Source organism: Astyanax mexicanus, chromosome 14, assembly GCF_023375975.1.
Source record: "Astyanax mexicanus isolate ESR-SI-001 chromosome 14, AstMex3_surface, whole genome shotgun sequence".
In the NCBI taxonomy this organism is placed as follows: domain Eukaryota; kingdom Metazoa; phylum Chordata; class Actinopteri; order Characiformes; family Acestrorhamphidae; genus Astyanax; species Astyanax mexicanus.
This window is the reverse complement of record NC_064421.1, coordinates 35,235,820-35,259,702: the sequence shown is the minus strand read 5'-3', so window position 1 is coordinate 35,259,702 and position 23,883 is coordinate 35,235,820. Positions and strand designations below refer to the sequence as shown.

Genomic DNA, 23,883 nt, shown 5'->3' with positions numbered 1-23,883 from the left:
CCCAGTTTACATAATCTCCATGTTTTTGTATTATAAGAGGAAACAAGAGATCAATATGAAAACTCCACCCAGAGAGGGACTTGAATCCAGAACTGGAAGACAAACGTGCTAACCACTAAGCCACCACGCGGCACTAATACATCACCAGGCCCTGTAAAAACAGTAAATTACCACAGGATTTTGGGGCAAAAATCAGTTGAAACACATTTAATTTTCCAGATTAATGTTGAATGAATACTTTGTTTATGTTTGTATCAACAGAGTCAAATTCTAATTAAATGTTGATTTAATTAGTGTAAAAAACATTAACATTTGTAATGCAAAAGATATTCAACGTCTGTTATGTTAAGGGATTCTGATTTAAAACGCCATACAGGTGAGTAAGAAGATCTGAGGAAGATAATTATAATAAAAAAACAATGCCTTTAGTTAGGAATACAGCGGATATGCTTGTAAGTATGTACAACTGATTATTTTTATAGGTCATTTAAAGAATCACAGCTATATCTGTCAGAGCGTTCTCTCTTTATTTTCACTATCTGGACCCTCGCGCCCCCGCGTGGCAGTGCATGGCAGCGCGAGTGGCAGTGACGCACGATTTTAATGCACTTAGTGTCTGCATGCCTGCCTTCTTTGCCAGTTTAATAACTGCATGGATGAATGATGATTTGTTAAACATGCTTGCGATAAAACGACCCTCGTGGAACAATCATGTACTATATTTTTTATTATATTTAGTGAGACACTTTTAGGCGCTGACCATGGTAGCCTAGCACATTTTATACTGCATTGTAACTTTTTTTCTCGTGCCTTTTATTTAGAGTTAAGATTAATAATTCTGTAGCGCAGCAGCAACATCTTGTAATCTGTGTGTGTGTGTGTGTGTGTGTGTGTGTGCCCAAATTTACTGAGTCACCAATGTTACAGTTTAGCGCTTTGGCGCCCTCGCGTGGCAGAGACAGCATATTGCAATGCAAGAGCTACACAACATGTTTTTCGATGTTTCATGTATTTTTGTATTTAACGTTGACAATAGTAATGACGACAGTAAATATGTGAAATAATGAAACGTACGTTTAAGAAACGTTTAGCGATATATTGTATGAGCTCACTGCGCATCATTTCAGAATGAGGTTGTATGCCCTCTAGTGTCCACAAGGGGTAACACAGAAGCCAGCAAGCACATACGTAGGCTACGTAACGTGTGTGTGTGTAGTGTAGTGAGAGGTTGTGTATGCGCGAGCAGGGGTGGGGAGGCGACAATCTGCTGCCGTGCCGCCTGAACTCAAACTGTGCGCAGCACCATTGGTTATAGCACCATAGAAAACGCAGCCAGCGCAGGACCTGCAGCGCGCGCCCAGCCATGTAGGTAACGTTACCCGTCCACGTTTCATTAACGTTACATTCACCGCTTCTGCAGCACGCGTTTCTAGAGCCAGAGCGTCCACTCGGCTCCACGCTCTCGGGAGAGGAGGGAGGGGGATGTTTAATTTTGTTTAAGCCATTGCTGGAGCCTTTTTAGCCTGATCAAGACGGGCCGGTGTTATGTCGATTTGTGCTACCCTGTCAAAACGTGTTACACTTGTGTAGCGTTGTTGTTGTTTTAGGTAAAACTCCCTAAATGAAACAGTGGGTAGCATTAGCTAGAACATTCGATATACATCTTAAGCTAGCAAAAATACAGTGAAATATTTTAATCACTGTTTTAAGGTAAGGATGATAAGCTAATATAAATATAACGGATATGATTATTTTTTTCTTTCGTAATATCGTCACTCCATTAATACCAAGTAACCCCAGATCGTGTTATTATGATGCATCAGATGGAAACACGAAGAATTCTCATTAAAAAAAATGCAAAAAAATAAAAATAAAAGTGTGTGGGTAAGCGCGTGCGCAGTGGTGCAAGTAGCCAGAGTTGCCAGGTTTATGGTATTTCCGCTAAATTAGGCTTGTTTGAAAATCCAGTCGCGGGTGAAAATTCAGGGGTCGCAGGTTGCGTTATTTTGGGCTACTTTTAAAAATACCGCGGCCGCCACAAAAACAAAACAAGTCTTAAAAAATGCAAAACATCACAATGTTACCAGAAATTACCATGCGATTAAAAATGTTAAAGAGGATACAAGGAAGTTCAGGAGGGGGAAAGAACAAAAAAATTGTTCGTAGAAGTCATTTACTCTGGAAATTTGTTACTATTAAATGTTCTTGACTGGGATATGAAACTGTTATTAAATAACTAATAAAACACTAATGTTACAATATTGTTTATGGCATAAAGATAAATAGCAATACTGATAAGAAATCCTTCATACAAAAACTAAGTCGTTCACTCATGGTTGTTTTGCGATTTGCTTTAAATGTTACAGACCTATTTTGGACTAGTTTAAGCTTTTGAAGGGCGGGTTTTAGACTGATTTGGGCTGGATATTTTGGTGGACCTGGCAACCCTGCAAGTAGCACACATCGCCGGGTAGCAGGACTCGGCACAGCACGGGGAGTTGGAAATGTAGTACGTCATTAAAATGGCGCCAAAAGATTAAGTTCTGAGGGAAAAATAATAAATAAATGGAGAGGATGAAGAAATATTAGCACGTTTTGACCCCAAACTAAGGCGCTGCTCTCCGTCTCCGCCGAGTAACGCGCGATTTTCGGGACGCTGATGCTGACGGAGAGCCGCGTGCAAAAAAAAAAAAAAACGGTGCAGCCTTTAGCTAGTTTTATTTCTGCCTGTTTTAAACTTTCCCTCTGTGCTCAGCTGGTCGTAAACCAAACAAACAGAGCTAGATGTCGGGAATAAATATATTTGAATATAAATATTAATTGATATAAGTTAATTGAAATCTCTGCAGTCAGTCATTTAGTTAGATTATGTTGTTGTGGTTGTTTTTGTTTGAGCTCCACATCTGTTAGCGTTTGCCCGTTAGTTAGTTAGTTAGTTAGTTATCTTTTCACCTCAAGAGCGCTTCTAGCTAATAAATTTGTCATTTTAAATATTAGGATTAATATTAGTTAGTAAACATCATTGCCAAGAAACCACTGTTGATGAGCGTTGTTTACCGGTGTTCTGTCGACTTGTGCTACCCGGTCAAACCGTGTTACCCTAGTGTATATATAGTTATTTAACTGTAAAAATGCAACAGAAACGCTATATTAGAGCATGATCTCAGAAGAAGTCCCAGTAGATGTAGCGTGAGCATATTTGGATAGCATAAACCACTGTATCATGGTAAAGCTTATTGTAATGAGAGGTTATTACAAACTGCATTTGATATTTTTTAATAATATATATATATTTTTTATTAATATTAATTTCCAATTACACATTTATATCTGCAATGACCGTTAAAATGAGTTAAAATTTTTATTAAACATTTATTATAACAAAAAAAAACACGATCAATAATTTAAGTGTTAGGTCAGCGCATGCGCAGTGCCTTTAGGAAGCACGTATCGATGGGTAGCATAACTCGGCAGAACACCGGCAGCTGTAAACAGCAGCAGCGTGCGAGCAGGGAGGAGAACGCGCGCGAGCTGAAAATGTGGAGTTTAAAATAGCTGTTGTTTTTAAATGTAACGGTTATTTCAGCTCCAGCTAAAAACGTGTTTTAGACGGGTTACAGGTTAAAACCAGTAGTTTATAGTTTAGGACAGGCACGCGCGCCGACAGCTGTCCCGCGTGCGGGGGGCGTGGCCTGTGTGTTTCTGTTTTTAGCTCGTAAGTGCTGTAGATAAAACTTCATCCTTGAGAAAAAAGGTACCCAGTAAGTTACCTGGTAACCCAGGTCCAGAAAGTACAAATCTAACCCAAAGTTTTGTACCAACTACCTGGGCGGATGCAGCCCTGGGTTCAATTTTTGATTTTTTCTGGACCTGGGATTCCCATCTCTATTAAAATGGAATCTAGTGCTAATTTACGGTTTAGTACAAAACAAGCAGAAAAACGCAAATCGGATAATAACACATGCAAGTTTAGTGTGTAATTAAGTTTAATAAAAGTTCAGTACAGCTAAACAGAGATATGTCATTGTCCAAATAAAAAACAAGTTGCTCGAACTAGAAATTACAGAAATAAACTCTTTTTATATTTGACATCCATTGAAAGTTAGGAATGTGTCATCGCTCAGTTCCTGGGGATGCTGAACATTAGTTGCTGCTTTTACTTCCCGCTTTGAAGCTCCAGCTCAGTGGCGGATGGAGGATTTTTCTGAGTAAGGTGCCATCAAGGGGCCACAATATCCATAGAGGGGCCAAGTATTATTTCACCATGTTCAAATACTTAAATGTAATTTTAGGAAGTTTACATGATACAATCTAGTTCATTTTGTGCCAAAACTTGTACACAAAACAAAAACTGCAATCAAGATTTTAAGGATCAAAAATAATCAGAAGTGCATGTTGCAAATTCAAAACAGAAAAAAATATATCAAATATATACAGATCTGGAAAAAATGTAGACAGCTTTAGTTTTCTGAATTAGTTTCTCTGATTTTGCTATTTATAGGTATATGTTTAGGTAAAATGAACATCGTTGTTTTATTTTATATACTACGGACAACATTTATCCCAAATTCTAAATAAAATTGTTGTCATTTAGAGCATTTATTTGCAAAAAATGAGAAATAACAAAAATGAAAAAAGATGCAGAGCTTTCAGACCTCAAGTATTCATATTCACACAGTTTTAAGAGTTCAATATTTGGTGAAATAACCGTAATTTTTAATCACATGCATTAATTTCCATGCATCTTGGCATGCTCTCCTCCATACACACTGCTTTTGGATAACTTTATGCCACTCCTGGCATACATTCAAACAGTTCAGCTTAGTTTGAGGGCTTGTGATCATCAATCCTTCTCTTGATTATGTTTTAGAGGCTTATTTTTTCCAGAGCTATATAATGTAAAACATGTGATTTAAAAAATATATATATTTTAATTAAATAATTTTATGTATTTGCTTACATTTTTGTGGATTGTGCTGCTAAAGTCGTTTGCTGCTGGAATCTCTTGTTTGCTTCTGCTTTTTTTGCTTCTATATGTATATAATCTGTTATTTTACTTTCAGATTTTATACCGTTGTGTAAAACCTTTGGCACATTTGAACAATTGTCTGTGCATTTTTACTGTACATAGACAAAATGAGTGACAGGACAGGGGCACTTCAGGGGGCCAATCAGATTTCAGCTTGGGCCAGTTGGGTTTAGGTCAGAAGAATGAGGAGAACAAACACTTTATTTTGTTTAATACATAATTCCTTTAATATGTCTTTAACATAAATCCACATTGTAGAAAATAAAGAAACAATACTCATACTGCATATTCATACATATATTTACATGAGCGCTTGATGACTGGGTTATATTTCTCTGTAATGCTGATCCAAAAAAAAAACGCTTCCTATTTATTATACATGCAAAAATGAAAATTATTGGTGGCAGGCTACTCACGGTTTGGCTACATTTGTGATACTGAGTTTACAGTTAAATTGTTTCACAATATTCTGAACAAACAAAATATCTAGCCTTGCTCCATATACAATTAAGTCTAGAGCTGGTGACTGGTGCCGATATTTATCAGGAAATGGCCTAGATCTAATGTAGATATTATGATTAATATAATTCATATGATATCTGTTTTGCAAAGTTGAGTTCCAGTGCATTGTGGTGCATATAATATTTGTTTGAGTTGTTATTGTATTGTTACTTAATATAATAAGAGAATGTGTAATTCTGTTACTAATAATTAGTAGTTGTTGTTATTAACATCATTTATGTTCTGGTCATTATTGGCTATTATCATAACCTGCTCATGCAAATATTGGTCAGCTGTGTTGTGAGCAGCTTGTTGGGAGACAAACCGCAGTGGTGGTCATTAGCTAATGTCCGAGACCATCTGCTTTCTGTGTTTGGGGTCTAAAATGAAACTGCTGTGTGCAGATTGGTGAGGCGTTAGGAGACAGCGGGTGCTGACAATGAAGCGAAACCGGGTGCCCAGCACCAGCGAGGAGTCTGATAATGGAAGTAAGCACTTTTTCAGTTTTTGCTTTCATCCTTCACTCTCTGTTCATCCCACCTTGCACCCTCCCCCCTTTTCCATTCTTTCTTTTCTCGTAATAAACTAAGCATGAACATGCACTGCCTGCCGCAGCTGCAGCTTTTCAAACCCACGTGTTTGTTAAAAATGCTTGCTGCACAGGTGCACACAGGCATGTGCAGGAGCAGAACCTAACCCATAGGTGAAGAGCAGGGTCAGGCAGGTTCACAGAGGTCATCCCAGGTCAGGCAGGCTGAGGTAAAGCTGTCTGTGTTTAGGGGAGCTGAAGTTGAGTCAGCTGTAGATTAGTGACTAAGATCAGTTAGTCTGGGACTGAGATGATGTTAGTTTTGCTAAGCAGTGGGACTGAAGGTACCATTAAAGGGTCCCTACCCCATCTTTTTTGTATGAAGAACTCCATTTGTGTGATGTGTCATTTTGCCATGGAGTGAATTATGGTTTGGGGATTCGACCTTGCTAATTAAGACTTGAACCCCCCCAAAAGGAGTAAAAATATTAGTTTAGTGGGGTTATATTAATATATTACTGAGCTATATAAATATACTACTAGATGATTAATACTAATCATACTAATTGCTACTTTATGTTGTCTAGGGTGACCATATTTTCATTTGGGTAAACCAGGACATCTGGTAGCGGGGGTGGGGGGAGGGGGGGGGGGTGGGGGTGCACTTACTGTGAGACTGCACCGGAAGGGGGGGAGGGAGAGCGCCACGCTGACAGTCACGCTGTCTACTGCTCTCTGGTCCAGTGAAGGTAATTTAAAAACCAGGACATTTCCTCTCTTTCTGGAAAAAAAAAACCCTGGACGCCCGGGACAGGAAGTGAAATACAGATGTTTGGTCACCCTAATGTTGTCAAACGTTGTGGTAGCCTAAATTGTACCTGCACTATAGTTCATGGTAAAGAAATAATGTAAATCTGGCAGTAGTACCATAACACTTTATGCTGTACTAGACTTTCATAATGAATAGATCAATAAAAATGTTCCAAAAGAGATCACTGGTTCGTATTTCTGTCATGTAGCTTGCTAGTTCTATTGAGTGGGTGGGATAATCGGCATTGCTAAATATGGTTGAAAAAAAATGAAGAAAGATAAAAAAAAAAAAAAGAAATGTTTCAGAACAACTCTATAGCATGGACCTAATAAAAACAAGCTTTGAAAACCTGTTGTTAAAGGTGTTAACACATTAAGTTAATGTCAAATCTTGTTTTTAAAAGCATAGTTATTACTTTTGTTTTAATTAATTTATACACTTCAACTCTTGTGGCCATTATCTGCTGGGTAGAGTGGTATTCACTCTCTCTCGCTCTCTCATTCTGTTGTCTAGGTAACTGCACGTCCTGGTCTCAGATGTCAAACTCTCACAGGAGACGAGAGGGGAAGAGACCCTCAGAGGTACCACCCACTTTACACAATCTTTGCCAATCAGCAACATTCAGCACTCATGTTGTGAATTTGCAGCCTATCAGACTCTGTTTCTAAACTTTTTGGACCTTGCATTTAAATAGTGTGAGGTCTTTTCTTAATAACAGTAACAGAGATATTATTTAACAGACATTTTCATCAAGAGCTGCTGGACTGAGAACCGTATAAAGAACTGTATTTTATAATCCATTATTAGTTATAGTTTTTTTACATTAACTTTTTAAGTCATTTTGAAACAAATATAATGTATTTAAATGCACTCTGTTCTGATTTGTTCCTCTCTCAGAAAGCAAATAAATGTAAATCATTGGGTTTTTGTCACATCAGGTCGTCACTAGTCACAATACATTCAGACATAGACTGTGTCTGTGTATGAATTGTATGGACTGGAGGAACATTATTCACATATAGTTCAAACATATAGTTCCTATATTACAAAAAAATAGAACAGAATCTTCCATGATGTCGATTGTTTAATGTTAAGTATTTCTATCAGTCCACTTATTATGATTTTTTTTTTTTTTCATTTAATGTCAGAATTTAAACAAAGGCCCATTACATCATTTTAGCACAGAATTTCAGTGTGTAGATGGTCAGCTGGAAAGCTGTAATTTGGGCGGTTTCATTCTCTCTTTCTCCCTCCTTCAGGTGTTCCGGACGGATCTTATCACAGCGATGAAGCTTCATGACTCATACCAGCTGAATCCGGAGGATTATTATGTTCTTTCTGACCCCTGGAGGCAGGAGTGGGAGAAGGGGGTCCAGGTTCCTGTGAGCCCGCATTCCATTCCCAAACCTACAGTCCGGTATGCCCACAGTCATACGGTTTAGATATGATTAAATCAAACATGCACACAATTTTCTCTCTTTTTCAGATGTACAGTAATGGGGATAAGTTTCGGCACCCCTGATTGTTTTCATGATTTTCATTTTTAGGTGTGCAATAATTCTTTAAACAAAATTAAACAGGGGAATAAATTTGGGCCCCCTTTTCATTATATTGATTTGAATACCTTTAGCACTCTTCTCTGAAGAGCGGCAAAATGGGAGTCTCAAAACAAAGCTTTCAAATAGCTAAAAAAACTAATTGTTCAACATCATGGTTTAGGGAAGAAAATAAAAAGCTACCTCAGAGATTTCAGCTGTCAGTTTCCACTGTGAGGAACATAGTGAGGAAATTAATGAACACAGACAAAGATCTAGTTAAGGCCCGACATGGCAGAACAAGAAAAATCTCAAATAATCAGAGGAGAAGGATGGTGAGAACAGTTATAGTCAACCCACAGTGCAGCTCCAAACACCTACATCATCATCCTGCTGCAGAATCACTGTGCATCGTTCAACTATTCAACTCACTTTACACAAGGAGAGGCTGTATGGGAGAGTAATGCAGAAGAAGCCTTTTCTTCACCACTGAGTCGCTTGAGGTATGCTAAAACTAAAGAACATTTGGACAAGCCAGCTTCATTTTGGAATAAGGTGCTGTGTACTAATAAAACTAAAATTGAGCTATTTGGAGGACTGCATTCATTCTGGAAAAAGAACACAGTATTCCAAGACAAACCCAGTGCAGGTACTGGGAATCTTGTTAAAGTTAAGAGTCGCATGGATTTCGGGTCAAAATTAAACCTGACTGAACTGGAGATGTTTTGTAAAGAAGAATGGTCCCAAATACCTTCAACCAGACACCAGACTCTCATTGGAAGCTATAGGAAGTGTTTAGAGGCTGTTATTTCTGCAAAAAATCTACTAAATAATGATTTAATGTTTTTTTCACCTGCCTAATTTAGTTTAAAGAATTATTGCACACTTTCTGTAAATCCTATAAACTTAATTTCCCTTTTTAAATATCACTGTGTTCATCTGCTATATGATATATTTAACTAAAATTGCTGATCTGATCAACCAATGATTTATAAAGAAAATCATGAAAATTATCATCAGGGGTGCGCAAACTTTTTCAGACCACTGTAGTTGCTCAGACAGGACATGTTTTTTTATTATTTGCCAGGTTTGCCTCTTTATGTTTGTGCTAGAGATTAGGGGTGTGCCATATCCTATGATAAACAATAATATCTGTATGAAATCGCGAAAGTAGCTGTATTCTGTGTTTTTTAATTTTGTTCATACTATAGTGAACTGAACTTTTCAGGACTCTGCTAGATATCATAAACAGTGTTTAAGGTTAATCTAGTGCAAGTTTCCAATTTAATTTAAATGTCTAAATATATGATTGTATTGTTCCTTCTCTCTTAGTGTGGTGGCAGATAAGTCCTCTGCCTTGTTGTTCACTAGGCCGAAAAAGCTGATTCGCACGTGGGGAGCAGAGGCGTCTGCGCTGGGGTATGTGGCTATCGGGACACTGTCAGAGGGGATGTGTCGTTATGACCTAAATGAGGAAGACGTGGCCTGGCTAGAATTGGCCAACAAAGAGTTCAGTGCCATGGGTGAGTGAGGTTTAATCTGCATTACATCAGGAAAATTACATTTTATATATATATATATATATACATAAAATATAACATATAATTGTAACTTGCACATTGGAAGTTTAAACTACACACTAACTGATACATCAGCTGATATTTATTAATTCAAAAACTTAATGCCTACAGCATATTTAGCCTTCAACATATTTGAGGAATATTTGTTTTATTTGTGTTACATCCGGATTTTAACCTTAAAATATTTCCCACATTAGGAAAAAGCTGTAATCATGAAAACATGAATACATTTAGAATTTGGCATCAATATTCAGAAATGGACCTGGGCTCCTATGTGTTAAGTTATGTATATTAGAAATGTAACCATATCGATATTTTATATCATACGGCAATATTTAATTCCTTATCCACTGGGGTTCCCCAGGGTTTGCTACTGGGACCCCTTCTCTTCTCAATATACACCACCTCCCTAGGTCAGGTTATCCACTCACATGGCTTTTCCTACCATTGCTTTTCTGATGACACCCAGCTATACCTGTCATTCTCACCTGAAGATCACTCAATCTCTGCACGGATATCGCAGTGTCTCTTTCCTCATAGATGAAGGAGCATCACCTTCAACTAAATCTCTCAAAGACTGAACTTCTGGTTATACCAGCAAAACCATCTTTTCAACACAATTTCGCTATAACCATCAAATCTCTCTCTCTCTCTGCCTATGGTTGATGACCAGCTCTCCTTCACGCACCATGTGGCCTCAGTTGCTCGATCCTGCCGCTTTGCGCTTTATAACAACAGAAAAGTTTGACTGTTTCTGACGCAACAGGCCACCCAATTCCTGGTACAAGCAGTGGTCATCTCACGACTACTGCAATGCCCTGTGTAGTAAAACCACTCCAAATGATCCAGAATGCAGCAGCACGTCTGGTCTTCAACCAGCCAAAACGGGCACATGTCACCCCACTGCTCATTGAGCTCCATTGGCTACCAGTTGATGCTCGCATGAAATTCAAAGCTCTTACAATCGCCTACAAGGTGATGACAGAACAGCTCCTTCCTACCTGCACTCACTTCTGAAGGCTTACACTACCTCCCGGCCGCTGCGCTCCTCCAATGAACGTCACCTCGCTTTGCCAAACAAACATTCACACAAAGCAATCCAGACTGTTCTCATACAGAGTTCCCCAATGGTGGAACAACCAACTACCTTCCACTACCAGATCAGGAGAATCTCTCACTATCTTTAATAAACTCCTGAAGAAAGAGCTCTTCAAAGAGCACTTACTCTCCTAACACCTCTAACACACTACTTCTAACCTCATCTCCTTCTTCCCCTCCTTCACTCCTCTATCCCATTATTTCCATTTGACCTCCTTTAGGCCCTGTCTAAAAATGTTTTTACCTTCTATTACTTTTGTACTTCATTATTGTAAGTCGCTTTGGACAAAAGCGTCTGCCATATGTAATGTAATGTAGAATACTGTATCGATTTTCAAAAACACAGAACTGATTTTTAGGTAGAAGTTTACATGTAAAGCTTGGTGGCATAGAGTGTTTTATTTAATCCTGTGTTTAAACCCCGATAACTAGATAGCAGTGTTGTACTGCAGTGTCGTTTGATTCCACTGTTCTGACTGAATAAAAATGAACTTTACTTTTACTCATATTTTCTAAATACGATAGTATTTTTTTATACTGTTTTTCTAGGCACATAAATATTGTGTGTGTGTGTGTGTGTGTCCATCCATCCTCAGGTATGCAACTGCTGGATGAAAACACCATGGAGAGGGTCATGGAGGAGTTTGAGCGCCATTGCTATGACAACATGAGTCACGCCATGGAGACTGAGGAGGGGCTTGGAATTGAGTATGATGAGGATGTGGTTTGTGACGTCTGTCAGTCGCCTGATGGCGAAGATGGAAATGAGATGGTCTTCTGTGACAAGTGCAACATATGTGTTCATCAGGTGTGTGTTTGTGTGTGTGCACATTTTTGTAAGTTAAGTGATTCTTCGTTTAAATTAAATGTATTCTTTTAAATGAAAAGATGTTTTAACATTTATATTTTTTAATGGTTTGATCATACTGTAAATATGCAATTCTCTGTAACATTTTAGTCATATCACCTGGCCATACATGAAGCAGTAAGAACTATATTTTTATGATTTATGACTTATTTCACATACAGTCAACCAGTCAAGACATGGTTGTTCTTTAACATATTTGTCTATAATATGCTGGGCTAAGGTTGCTAACAAAAACTGGAGTTCATCAGTTAAAGTAAAAAAAAAAAAAAGAAAAGTAAAGTATGTAATGTACTTACAAACTCAGTGTAATCAGAGAGGTACCTCTGCTCCACAGGCATGTTATGGCATCCTAAAGGTTCCGGAAGGCAGCTGGTTGTGTCGGACCTGTGCACTGGGCATCTCCCCCAAATGCCAACTGTGTCCAAAGAAAGGAGGAGCCATGAAACCCACCCGCAGTGGCAGCAAATGGGTCCATGTGAGCTGCGCCCTCTGGATACCAGAGGTACGCACATGTGCAATATATACATACAGCTTAGATTCTGTCATATAGCAACATTATACTATATTACATATCAGTGCAATACATAATACAGTATATAAGTACAACTTAATACATACCAGCACAAAATAGCGGCACTCCTGATCATTTTCTTTTATAAATCATAGGTTGTTCGGATCAGCAGTTTCAATTAAATTAATCTGCTGAGATTGACTGGAATCCATGTGACCCTCAACTTTAACAAGATTCCCAGTACCTGCACTGGTCACACAGCCCCACAGCATGATGAAACCACCACTAAATTTTACTGTGGGGGGCAAGTGTTTGTCTTGGAATGCTGTATTCTTTTACCACCATGCATACCGTCCTCCAAATAACTCAATTTTAGTTTCTTCAGTGCACAGCACCTTATTCCAAAATGAAGCTGGCTCCTCCAAATGTGTTTTAGCATACCTCAAGCGACTCTGTTTGTGGCACAGAAAAAAGCTTATTCTGCATTACTCTCCCATACAGCCTCTCCTTGTTTAAAGTGCGCTGAATAGTTGAATGGTGCACAGTGACAGGATGATGATGTAGGTGTTTGGAGCTGATCTGTGTGTTGACTATATTACTGTTCTCACCATCCTTCTCCTCTGATTATCTGAGATTTTTCTTGCTCTGCCACTTCAGGCCTTAACTTAGAACTGTGTCTGTGATCTTCCATTTCCTCACCATGTTCCTCACAGTGAAAACTGACAGCTGAAATCTCTGAGAGAGCTTTTTGTATTCTTCCTCTAAATTATTATGTTGAACAATCTTTGTTTTCAAGTCATTTAAGAGTTGTTTTGAGAGAAGATGGAAAATCAATCAGAGTTATTGCAGAAATATTGGCCATTGCCAGTACAACGGTTCAGAATTTCCTAAACAGAAAGTCGTCACTGGTGTACTAAATAACAGATGATGAACAGGTAGACCAAGGAAAACCATAGCTGTAAAGTGAGTGCTGTAAAGAAAGACCCTTAATTAACTGTTAGCAACAGCAACAACCCCCAGAGAGCAGGAGTGAAGGTATCATAATCTACTGATCACAGAAGACTTCATGAACAAAAATACAGAGGCTTCACCAGAACAGGAAGACCAGGTTGGAAAGTACAAAGACAACAAGCCTGTGGACTGATTATGGACTGATGAGACAAAGATTAACCTGTACCAGTGTGATGGAAAGACTAAAGTTTGTAGAAAGAAAAGGGTCTGCTGATTCCCTACATACCAGCTCATCTGTAAAACATAATGGAGGTAGTGATTTGGCCTTGCATGACTTATTCTGGGATGGGCTCATTAATCTTCATTAATATAACGTGAACTCAGAAGTCTACAGAAACATTTTCATCTGTGTATTTAAAAAAGATGAAACCAAACTGATTGGGAGATGCATGCAGCAAGATAATTACCCAGGACTTACCGACCGCATGAGTCTTTGGTGTGCACAGCCCCGTCACCCGCACTGCCCTCAAAGGGTTTTGTGACAGCTCGGTGGTGCTCGAGGAGATACGTTCTGTCATTACTAGCCCACCACGCTCTGCAAAACCAGCAAGCTGATTGGCTGTTTCTCCTGAGAGAAAATTGATTTGGAGCTTTCATTTGGCGCCCCCTTTAGTGCAGCGCCCCTATGCGTCGCATAAGCTGCATACCCCCTTTTTAAGTTGTAAGTCTGGCTGCATTTTGGCTCCAGTGGAAACAATAACCGGTAACAAAGTGACCAACAAAACACAAACCATATATAAATACTGTAAGTAAATCCTACACATGACTGTTTCATAGGCAGCTGTACTAATCCCTTAGCTCTGTACTGTATTTAAAAAATATCTGTCTCTGTTTGCACTTCAAGCATAGTCTTAATATGACTGATTATGGTTATGCATAGTTAAATTACAAGATATTTAGGAGAACACAAAACACAAACCATAGGCTTAATATGACTGGTTGTGGTTTGCAATTATTGTTTGCACTATATAAGAGCTAGAAAAGTTTTATTTTTATTTTGTATTCTTATTTCTATTTCTTATAAAATCAATGTGTGAGAGAAACCAGTCTATTAAGTTTGTATTATTTGATTTTGTCAAATAAAACTCTAGTTTTCAAGCCATTTTTTATTTTTGACGTTTTCTTTAAAATTTTATTTTTTTAATTTCGTCTCATCTCGTTCTCGTGAACCCAGTATAGCGTCTCGTCTCGTGATATTAGTGTCTCGTCACACCCCTAATGACAGCCCTAATATATATATATATATAATTGTCTGTTTTATTTGTCTCTCTTTCCAGGTGAGCATAGGTAACCCAGAGAAGATGGAACCCATCACTAGTGTGTCTCAGATTCCCAATAACAGATGGGCTCTGATCTGCTGCCTGTGTAAAGAGAAAACTGGGGCCTGCATTCAGGTAATCACCTTACAGCAGCCACTGTTTACATTGAGTCCATTATAATATCAAGTGTACCATCACAATATTTAATATTGGACAATATTTTGGAAATAAATTAAAAACACTCGCCACTATCTGAAAGTAAATTGGTTATTTCCTGAACATGGATGAGGCTTGGTCACTCACATCATGTCAGTTAAAGACTAGGCTTAATCTATGATGAAATGTTGTGTTTTCTGTGTCTTCTGATTAGCCAATAAAAGAAAACATTTAACGAGTCAATCAAGAAAAGCCCCTGGACTGACGTAAACCCGTAAATTAGGATTAATGGCCTGGCCCACCTTGGCTTGTTAATACCCACTGCAGAGCTGTGGTGGGACCATCACAGTTCTGTTAGCCAATCAGAGACATTTGCATGTCATGAATATTCCTGAGTTAGAGCCAATCCTGTTGTTCTTTTCCTAAAACTGAAACAGAGCACTGGGCTCACAGGGCATTTATTCATTCATAGATCACCATAAAATGAATAAAAAAACAGTGAAATGAGACCTTTAGACAGTAATAGAAAAAAAAACATTTGGGAGAAATCCAATATTTTATTGAATTGTTTGACAAATTGCTGTGCTGTAAAGTACTGATTCAATCAATATCCTAACTTCACGCTCAGTATGTGATTAAGGGGTGTCTAATGTTTTTCATGGTTAGCACTGGAGCTCAAAGTCAAATGGAGCAAGTGACTGGATGCTTATGTGTGCACTGTTCAGACCATTTCGTAATTTGTATGCAGTAATGGCCTAATATCTACATTCATTGTTGATCTTTTATTGAACAGAAATTTAGCCAATACTGTTTCATTTTAACTAAATAAAAATAACATTTTAATATTAATATTTATACATATAATATACTATATCTTTTATAGAAATATTTAATTATAATTACTCCATTTTAACTTCATCCTACCTCTCTCCTTTCTGTCTTTTTTTTTCTCTCCTGTCTCACCCACAGTGTTCTGCTAAAAGTTGCCGAGTGGCGTTCCACGTGACCTGTGGCCTGCAGTTTGGCCTGAAGATGAACACCATTCTGACTGATGATGACGAGGTCAAGTTCAAGTCTTTCTGCCCCACTCACTCTGGGATGGACTGGACCGACAGCTATGCAGGAGCAAACGAGGATGGAGGGATCAGGGTGAGAGGGGTGAATGCTGCCGACCCGTGCGGGGCGCACCTTAGCGAGCGAAAGCTTCGTGTGCAGCAGCTGGAGGATGAGTTTTATCGCTTTGTAGCTCCTGATGAGGTTGCGAAGCATCTGAGGTTGCCGGCGGAGACGGTGGACTTCCTGTTTCAGTACTGGAAGCTGAAGAGGAAGGCCAGCTTTAATCAGCCGCTCGTCACGCCCAAGAGAGAGGAGGAGGAAAGCCTAGCGCGACGGGAGCAGGAAGTACTTCTCCGCAGGCTCCGCCTCTTCACACACCTCCGCCAGGACCTGGAGAGGGTAGGTACCTCAAAGACCACCTCCCTAGGAGTGCAGCCAGATTTGGCAGGTGAATAAGGCACCAATGAGAAGCCATGATGGTGAGAATGGCAGGTGAAAGCAACCAATCCCCTTCCTCCATATAAAAAGCTGAATGCAGCAGACTTGGGCCCAATCCTTTTTTAAATTTGTACCCCTGCTCCTTGTTTTCGAGTTACAAAGGGAATTTCAGAGTTCAAAAAGCTTTTACAACAATCCATCCATCCATACTAATTCAGTGATTATCAGGTGTGTTCCAAGCAGGGTTCTGGGCCTTTACTTTGATAATTAAGCCTTAATGCTAAATTTGCTCCTGGACCTCTCCCTTGCTTAAAAGCTTGAGCTCTATAAGGGCTAATGGTGAGGCCAAGTGGATTAGACAACATAAACAACACCGTATTTTTCGTATTTAAAATCCTCTCAAAAATCATCAGTGCACCTTTTAATCTGGTGCGCTTTATGTATGAATTTTACCAGTCAGGCTGTAAGGAGCAGTAAAGCCACTCTGCTGAAGTACAGAGTTATACAGGAGTTTCAGTTTAGTGTCTCCAGCACCGAGGCTGGAGTAGCACTAGCATTAGCCGCAAACCGCTATTTCCCCATTCAAAGGTGAGTATTATCGGCCTGTAGCCTGCTGTTAACCTTGGCTAGCAATGTTTGAAGCAGCATTAGCATTACTCGCTAACCGCGCTTGCTGTATCCCCTTTTTTCAGATTTTAGTATTATCAGCCTGTGGCCTGCTCCTAATCCCGACTAACACTACTGCAGCGGTAAACTGCTAATGCTCCAGCCTAGTGTTGGAGCATTGTAAATAAACGGAACTGCTTTACTCACCTAATTAAATCGTTTTTAGGATAGAAATCTGTGTAGATTAAAATCCAGCGCTCATTTGACTTTAAAAGAGAGTCTTTTTTATTACAGTTTTGTTTACTTAGCCTTGTTACCCCCCACCACCACCTAGTGGTGAGACCTTCTGAATTAGAAGTTCCTTATTGTGTCTCTTAAAATGCGCCTTATAATCCTATAAGCCTTATATATGAAAATAGACCAGAAATTAGGCTTTTTTTTATATTTTTATTGATTGCTTTATAATGTGAAAAATATGGTAGGTATGGAAGTGGGGCAGTTCCAGCCCCCAATGGTTAATGAAAAGCATGAGGTGAATCATTTAAATTGTGTTGACAAGTTCAGAACAGACCATATGGTAAAGACAGGGGAGAACTCAAACTTTTGGGTTAATCTTCAGGTGGCCTCTCCTTGTTGTAGGAATCCAGTCCCGCCTCTCTGATTGGGAGATGGGGTGATGGAGGGAACATAAGCTAGGTTGATGATATTTATAGGGTGCTAGGTAAGAGGCAGGGAAAGAGGCATGTTTCTCCTCACAAACTTTGGTTATTTCAAAACCATTTATAGTGTTTGTGTCTCTGCGTGTGTCTGTGTGTCTATGCGTGTGTCTCTGCATGTGCGTGTGTCCCTGCGTGTGTGTGTATGTGTGTGTAGGTGCGGAACCTGACCTACATGGTGACCCGCCGGGAGAAGATTAAGCGATCCGTGTGTCGGGTGCAGGAGCAGATATTTCATCACCATGTCAGACTGCTGGAGCAGGGCAGACTCTCTGGTAAGCCCTCTACTGCACAGGAGGAGATACTGCACTCATATATTTCACATGGCATGAAAACCCATCTGCAAGTGTAGCATCTGGCGAGTGATTGGGGGCACTGGAAATAATAAATAAAACATTAATCATGAAAAAACACAAAGCCATCAATTCAGGCATGTTATTGGTAAACAAATTACTTTATTCTGGTTATTAATGTTACAAGAGCTTCATTGTAGACATTACTTAAGTTTGTATAGAAGTGTTCGTAGAACCTCATTTTGTATATTGTTGATGTTAAAACGTCATTCAGAATGTGATGGTATGCGGTGCAAATTCCACTTTAAGTTAGTTTTCCTAACTAAACTCTTATTGAGCCAGATCCCAGCTCAAACCTGAATGGCAGGTTTTTAACCAGCAACAACTACTAAGCAATTGTGTGGTCTCTGTCCTAATTGTGCCAAACCCTTGTTTGAAGTGCACATTTCCAATAGTGAGTAATATGGTGGTTATTTTAAATGTTATGGGTGTTGAGATGGAAATTCGGACACTTCCCTGCATTAACTTCTGTCATATGAAAGCGTGTTCTCAGACCTGATCCTGCACACCCTGTTCTGCACACTTAGTGATTTTCTGCTTCCAGCACACCTGGTCAAGCAGGGGTGAGTTAAAGCAGAGAAAATCTGGTGAATGCGCAGGTCTGAGAAACACTGATATAAAAGTTGTAGGACTCTAACTTTTGATTCTAACTTTTTATTTTATGTTTAATTAACAATTTGCACAGATTTTCTCAATATAAAGAGCAATAAAATATAAAAACATACTTTTACTTGTATAATGAAATTCAATATGTAATAAAAAAATAAAAAATCACTGAATTAAAAAAAAATAAATTTTTGGTCATATTGCACAGCCCTATTTCCCTCTGGTATTGCTGAAGCCTAATATCTGTCTGTTCTTCTGTATTTGCATTTCAGGTGTATCTTCAACCAGGCGACTAGAGGAGGCTATGTTCTATTTCCGGGCCGCTTCCATGTCTCTGCAGCCTCTTAGGGGTCATGCAGCTCAGAACAGTGCCATTTGCCACTCCCAGAGGAAGAACCTCCTCCGTCACGGAGCCTCCAGAAGAGCCCACTGCGAGGGGGAGGAACCTGCCAAAGTATCCAGCACAGAAGCTTCCATCTTGGGAAAGTTCTCCAGCCCGGAGGGGTCACGAGACGCTGGCTGTGTCGGCACTGAACGGGTTCAGAGGAGTGAAGCAACAGATGCAGCTGCAGCCGTGTACTCTGGGAGCAGAGGGAGACGGGGTGAATACTCAAGGAACGAAACAGAGCAACCCCTAGAGGAGCAGAGGAGGAAAAGGAGGAACATGGCATGGGAGCCTCTGCCAGTAAGAGAAAAACACAAATCAGGGTCAAAAGTCATAGAGGAGATGATGCAGAATCGCATCGTGGATCAGAACAGCGGGACTGAAGCGGAGATGGAGGTCGACAGCAGTGAGTCCGAGGCTAAAAGCAGCTGTCCGGTAACAGTGCAGTCCAGGTATAATGGTTCTCTAAGGAGGACGAGTTCTAGTCAGGGAAAATTGTTGGCCAACGGTACGTCAGCACAGCACATTAAAAACTGGGGAAGCTTCCGGATTCCGAAACGCAGCGACAGGACATCAGGAGGAGGACACGAGGAGCTGGAGGGGCAGGACTTTACCCATTCTCCTCATGTCAGCTCTCTGGATGAGAGCCCCACCCCTTCCACCTCCCCTCCAATCAGAACTCGGCTAAGGATGGGGGCTGACAGTCGCAGCTTCGCACAGGAAACGGAGCACAGCCAATCGGAGCAGAAGAAGAGATGCCATGCCCAGCGGCTTAGGAGTCACGATCCAATCACGCAGCGCTATGGGTCAGAGGTTTTACGCCGTGGCGTTCTCGCATCATAAGAGCGTCAAAAAGACACTTACCGAAAAAAACTTTGAAGTACCGAAGTTACGTGTCAACTTATGAAAAATTTTTCTTGTGTAATCCAAATAAGTGCAGCACTCTGAGGAGCCACATGTAAGATTTTTCTTTTACTTACATTTTAAATGGTCTTTGTAAGATCTTCATACATCAAAGGAGTAAATCTTAACAATAAAATCACATTTATCACAGATACTTTTACAGATCAACTCTCTTAAAAGGAGAACAGTACTGATTTTTCTACATTTTCAGAATAGTTCACAGTGGTGGTGAATGGAGTAAATGGTAAGTTTGCCACTTACCTCGGGTGATATGTAAGAAATGTTATATCACACTATTTAAAAACAAATTCAATGTTACACAGTATTTGATATTTTATAAGACAACATGAATCAGTAAAGCAGGTTCTCGAACTGCTGTACACATAACATCCTGTTCACAGTACAGCACTACAGCAATTGTATGTGTTCAGAAATTGAATGTAGAAATTTAGAAAATTCAGTGCAATTTCCCTTTAAAGATTGCTTCACCGAACAGTTTCTTCTGCCAAAAAAGAAAAGGTGATTATACATATACAAACCGCAAACATTGGCCTACAGCTTTTCTAAAGAATAAGCTAATAATGATCTATAAATGCACGCATTGGACTCAAAACTCTGTCTGAACTTACATGTGACTCCTTATAAAACTCTGTAAACGGACAGATATTTATTTTTCTATTTTGTACTTTTCTCCATGCTGCTTCTTTTTCGTTTTGTGCTGTTTACTTTCCTGAGCTGTTTTGTCTCTCCCCCCTCTTTTCTCCCTTCTTGTTGCCCAACAAGTAGTGCACATGACAATGTCTCAGAGGCTGGCAGATAAGCTATAATCAAAGACAGTCAAAGTAGTCTGGGTTATTATTTTTTAGTTGTTAAAAAAAACTGAAAACATAAAAAAAAATTGTTTTCAGATGTAACTGTTTATCTGACGTACTTATGAGCTCTGGTATTAATCAAGTGGTGAAACTCACTGATGTGTACAATCATAAGTAGCACTTAGTGCAGTGGTTTCCAGTCCCAATGTTGGAGACCCTGTGCACTTTTTTGTGTATAAGTTGGGGAAGCGTGCAGTGCAACGGGAACCACTGTTTTAGTCAACTATTTAGTATGTTGGAAGTCATTATGTATACTATGGCCAGCCATACATGGATCAGACTAGTAGTTATAGGATGTTCAGCACTTAATTGTCACCAATAATCTGAAAGTTTTTTTGTTTTTTTCCCTCTTTGGGGACTAATTCCAGAATCTATCCATTAAAATATATTTATGGATTTATTTATTTTCTTTAATAGGTTTTTTATATAGAGATTCCATGGTGTTCTGTCATTATGGCATCTTTCTCTCCTCAGGTAAATCTTTATTTTGTGCATCTTTGTGTTTTGGTTCCCCCTCAAAAAAGATTCTTAACAGAGAGATACACCACTGATGGTGTAATCGGGCCCACAAACACTGTAAATAGACTTATCTGTCTAGTGGCCCAAATGGTTCTCAAATGTCAATGTTCATAACACAGTGGTGAAGGTGGGATAAGAGTATTTGTTCCAAACATACTACTACTACTAATAATAATAATAATAATAATAATAATAACAGAAATGTATTGCTTTCGTTTACCAAATTTAATTTGGAATAGTTAGGAATATGGAATATGTACAGCAACTTGACTAAGCAAAGATCTGTTCCCCAAAAACACTGTGGCTTTAGCTTAAACAGGCTAGTGTGGCTAACAGTGAATAGAAGGTAAAATACACCATTAGCGTCTTTTTTTTTTTTTTTTTTAAAGCTAACTGGTGCTTGTTCTGGTGGTTTCATCTATTTTTTTTGTATTCTTATAAAAGACTAGTTTGTCCAAACCCTAACAAAATGTTATTTAATTAGCTAATGCTATTTTCCAGCTGTCTTTGTTAGCAATCTTTAATAACAAGTGCTTTTTGAGTAGCATGTTGACAGGTCTATTCCATAGTTATTGTCTAAATGTGGGGAGAAAGAAGAAAAGGAAAAATTAGGGATTGGTGGAATTTTTGCCCTCTCTGCCTATCTTTTAGATCACCTCCAATCTAGTCCTGTTCCCATTTGTGTATCATTAACTGAAGGTCTTGTGTTATGAGCTGGTATTAAAAAAAACGTGTGGGAGTTAGTGTTCAGTGGCCTGTACTAGGAATGCATCAAAATAAAAGAATAATTTCAGTTGCTGAATAATCATTGCATGCCTAGCATCTCTAGCTCCTTACACTGGCCATTTTACCACAGTGTTTTTGGGGACGCTGGGTGTAGACTAGTCTTTGATCAGCTGTGAAACAGATGGCTGGTCCTAAATCAGCACTTCTGCTGTGAGATGTCTGACATGCTACTGCAGACCTGTACAGATGACTCTCCGCTTGATTGTTAACTTGTGACTGGATTACACATGTGATTTTTTCCAGCTAACAAGAATCACAAGTCAAAGAGGAATTATTGATTCTCAAAAAACTCAACTCTGATGTAAAAATACCTGCATCTCTTCAGCATCCCTTAAGCTAGAAACATTCATGTTTGGTTCAATAATCTCCATTTAACATGAATCCATATTGCACTAAGAAAAAAAAGAATGAAAAGGAAAAGTATCGCAAATATCTGAAATCATGCAAATGAGTTTTAAAGAATGATTTCTTAGAGAGCTTGAAAGGACTTTAAGCTTCGCTTCTTGTCAGAGTTGCCTTTGGTCAGTATAAATTTAGAATGTTTGCACTTGGATGTCTTTATTTGTAAGTATTTTTTATGTTGTTTAGGCTAATTGCAAAACAGACTTCGGTGTGGTCCGAGTCAAATCTTGTGCCTGTGTGGCTTTGGTTAACATGTTGCACTAGAATAGAGCAAGGCAGTGCAGCTTGACTATTGTTCTCTAAAAGTTATTTTTCACATACAAAGAGACCTTTTATATGAACAAGTGCTGCTGTATTTTTTGTTATGCATCTATTTTGTGAATAAACCCCTTTGAGATTTAAGCTGGGAGGCTTCTGTGGTTGATTTAGTCCAGAAGAGGGTGCTGCAACTCCTAACCAAGGAGATCCATGGAGCGCTCAGAGGAGCTTCATTATTACAAATTATTACTTGTATTAGTTAATACACTGACTGTGGAGGAAGCAAATCACTTCAGTTGTTTTTAATATTCAAACAAACAAACAATCCATAATGATCACAGAAATAGAAACATTTGAATGTGCAAAATCTATAGTAAACACAGTCAAAGCTGCTTTACTGCATTTTCCTCTTTAACAGGAGAGCAAATCTCACTACTGTCCTTCCATTTTGGGGTCACTGGAAACATACACACACATACATCATAGTATTCGTTTAGTCACATTCAGTTAGGGATGGGCAATTCCACATGTTTAAATTTCAGTCTAATGGTGATTTATAAAGGCTAGCGCACCCGTTCTCAAAAAGAAGGAAACAAACATTTTCATGATTTTTATAATTAATTAAACTAAATAGAGCATTCTAGACACCCATGGACACTTTTTACACACAACCAATTACACTCTCCCCTCATTTACACACACGCACATGCACACACCGGTGAGAAACGGCAGCCATCCACACACACCGGTGATAACTGGTGGATATGTTCTTGGTAGATGTGACACTGGATCATAAACATGCTATGCTGGCCAATGTTTAACCTCACTCACAAGAAAACACCTCACACTTATAAAGGTGGGGTTGTTCCTAAGCCATCCCCTGAGGTAACACTCCATTGTCAATTTGTATGCAATTGTGCCATAACATGTCTTACGTAGATCATGTGGTTTTATTAGTGTATTTAAAATCTGGTAAAAGGATTGCTGATATTTGAACCTATACCTATAAAGCTTTTTTATGTGACAGGAATGTAGGCTGAATAGGAGAATCTGTACATTAAACACTATTTTGGTTTAAAAAAAAAAATACATTCA

General features: G+C 39.0%; 1 protein-coding gene across 2 annotated transcripts; it reads left to right on the top strand.

Moving 5' to 3' along the window:
- The first annotated feature begins 1,210 nt into the window (after window positions 1-1,210).
- On the top strand, window positions 1,211-22,932 carry jade1 (jade family PHD finger 1). Of its 2 annotated transcripts, none has more exons than XM_022672724.2 (11): window positions 1,211-1,365; window positions 5,935-6,018; window positions 7,384-7,451; window positions 8,130-8,287; window positions 9,738-9,928; window positions 11,680-11,891; window positions 12,286-12,453; window positions 14,751-14,867; window positions 15,858-16,343; window positions 17,862-17,979; window positions 18,936-22,932. In XM_022672724.2, exons 2-11 carry the CDS (start codon window positions 5,970-5,972, stop codon window positions 19,889-19,891), a joined length of 2,523 nt encoding a protein of 840 aa, XP_022528445.1. In that variant the 5' UTR covers window positions 1,211-1,365; window positions 5,935-5,969; the 3' UTR covers window positions 19,892-22,932. The 2 variants fall into 2 exon arrangements, with proteins under 2 accessions (XP_022528445.1, XP_022528446.1); XM_022672725.2 differs by having other exon boundaries at window positions 1,211-1,369.
- The last annotated feature ends 951 nt before the right edge of the window (window positions 22,933-23,883 follow it).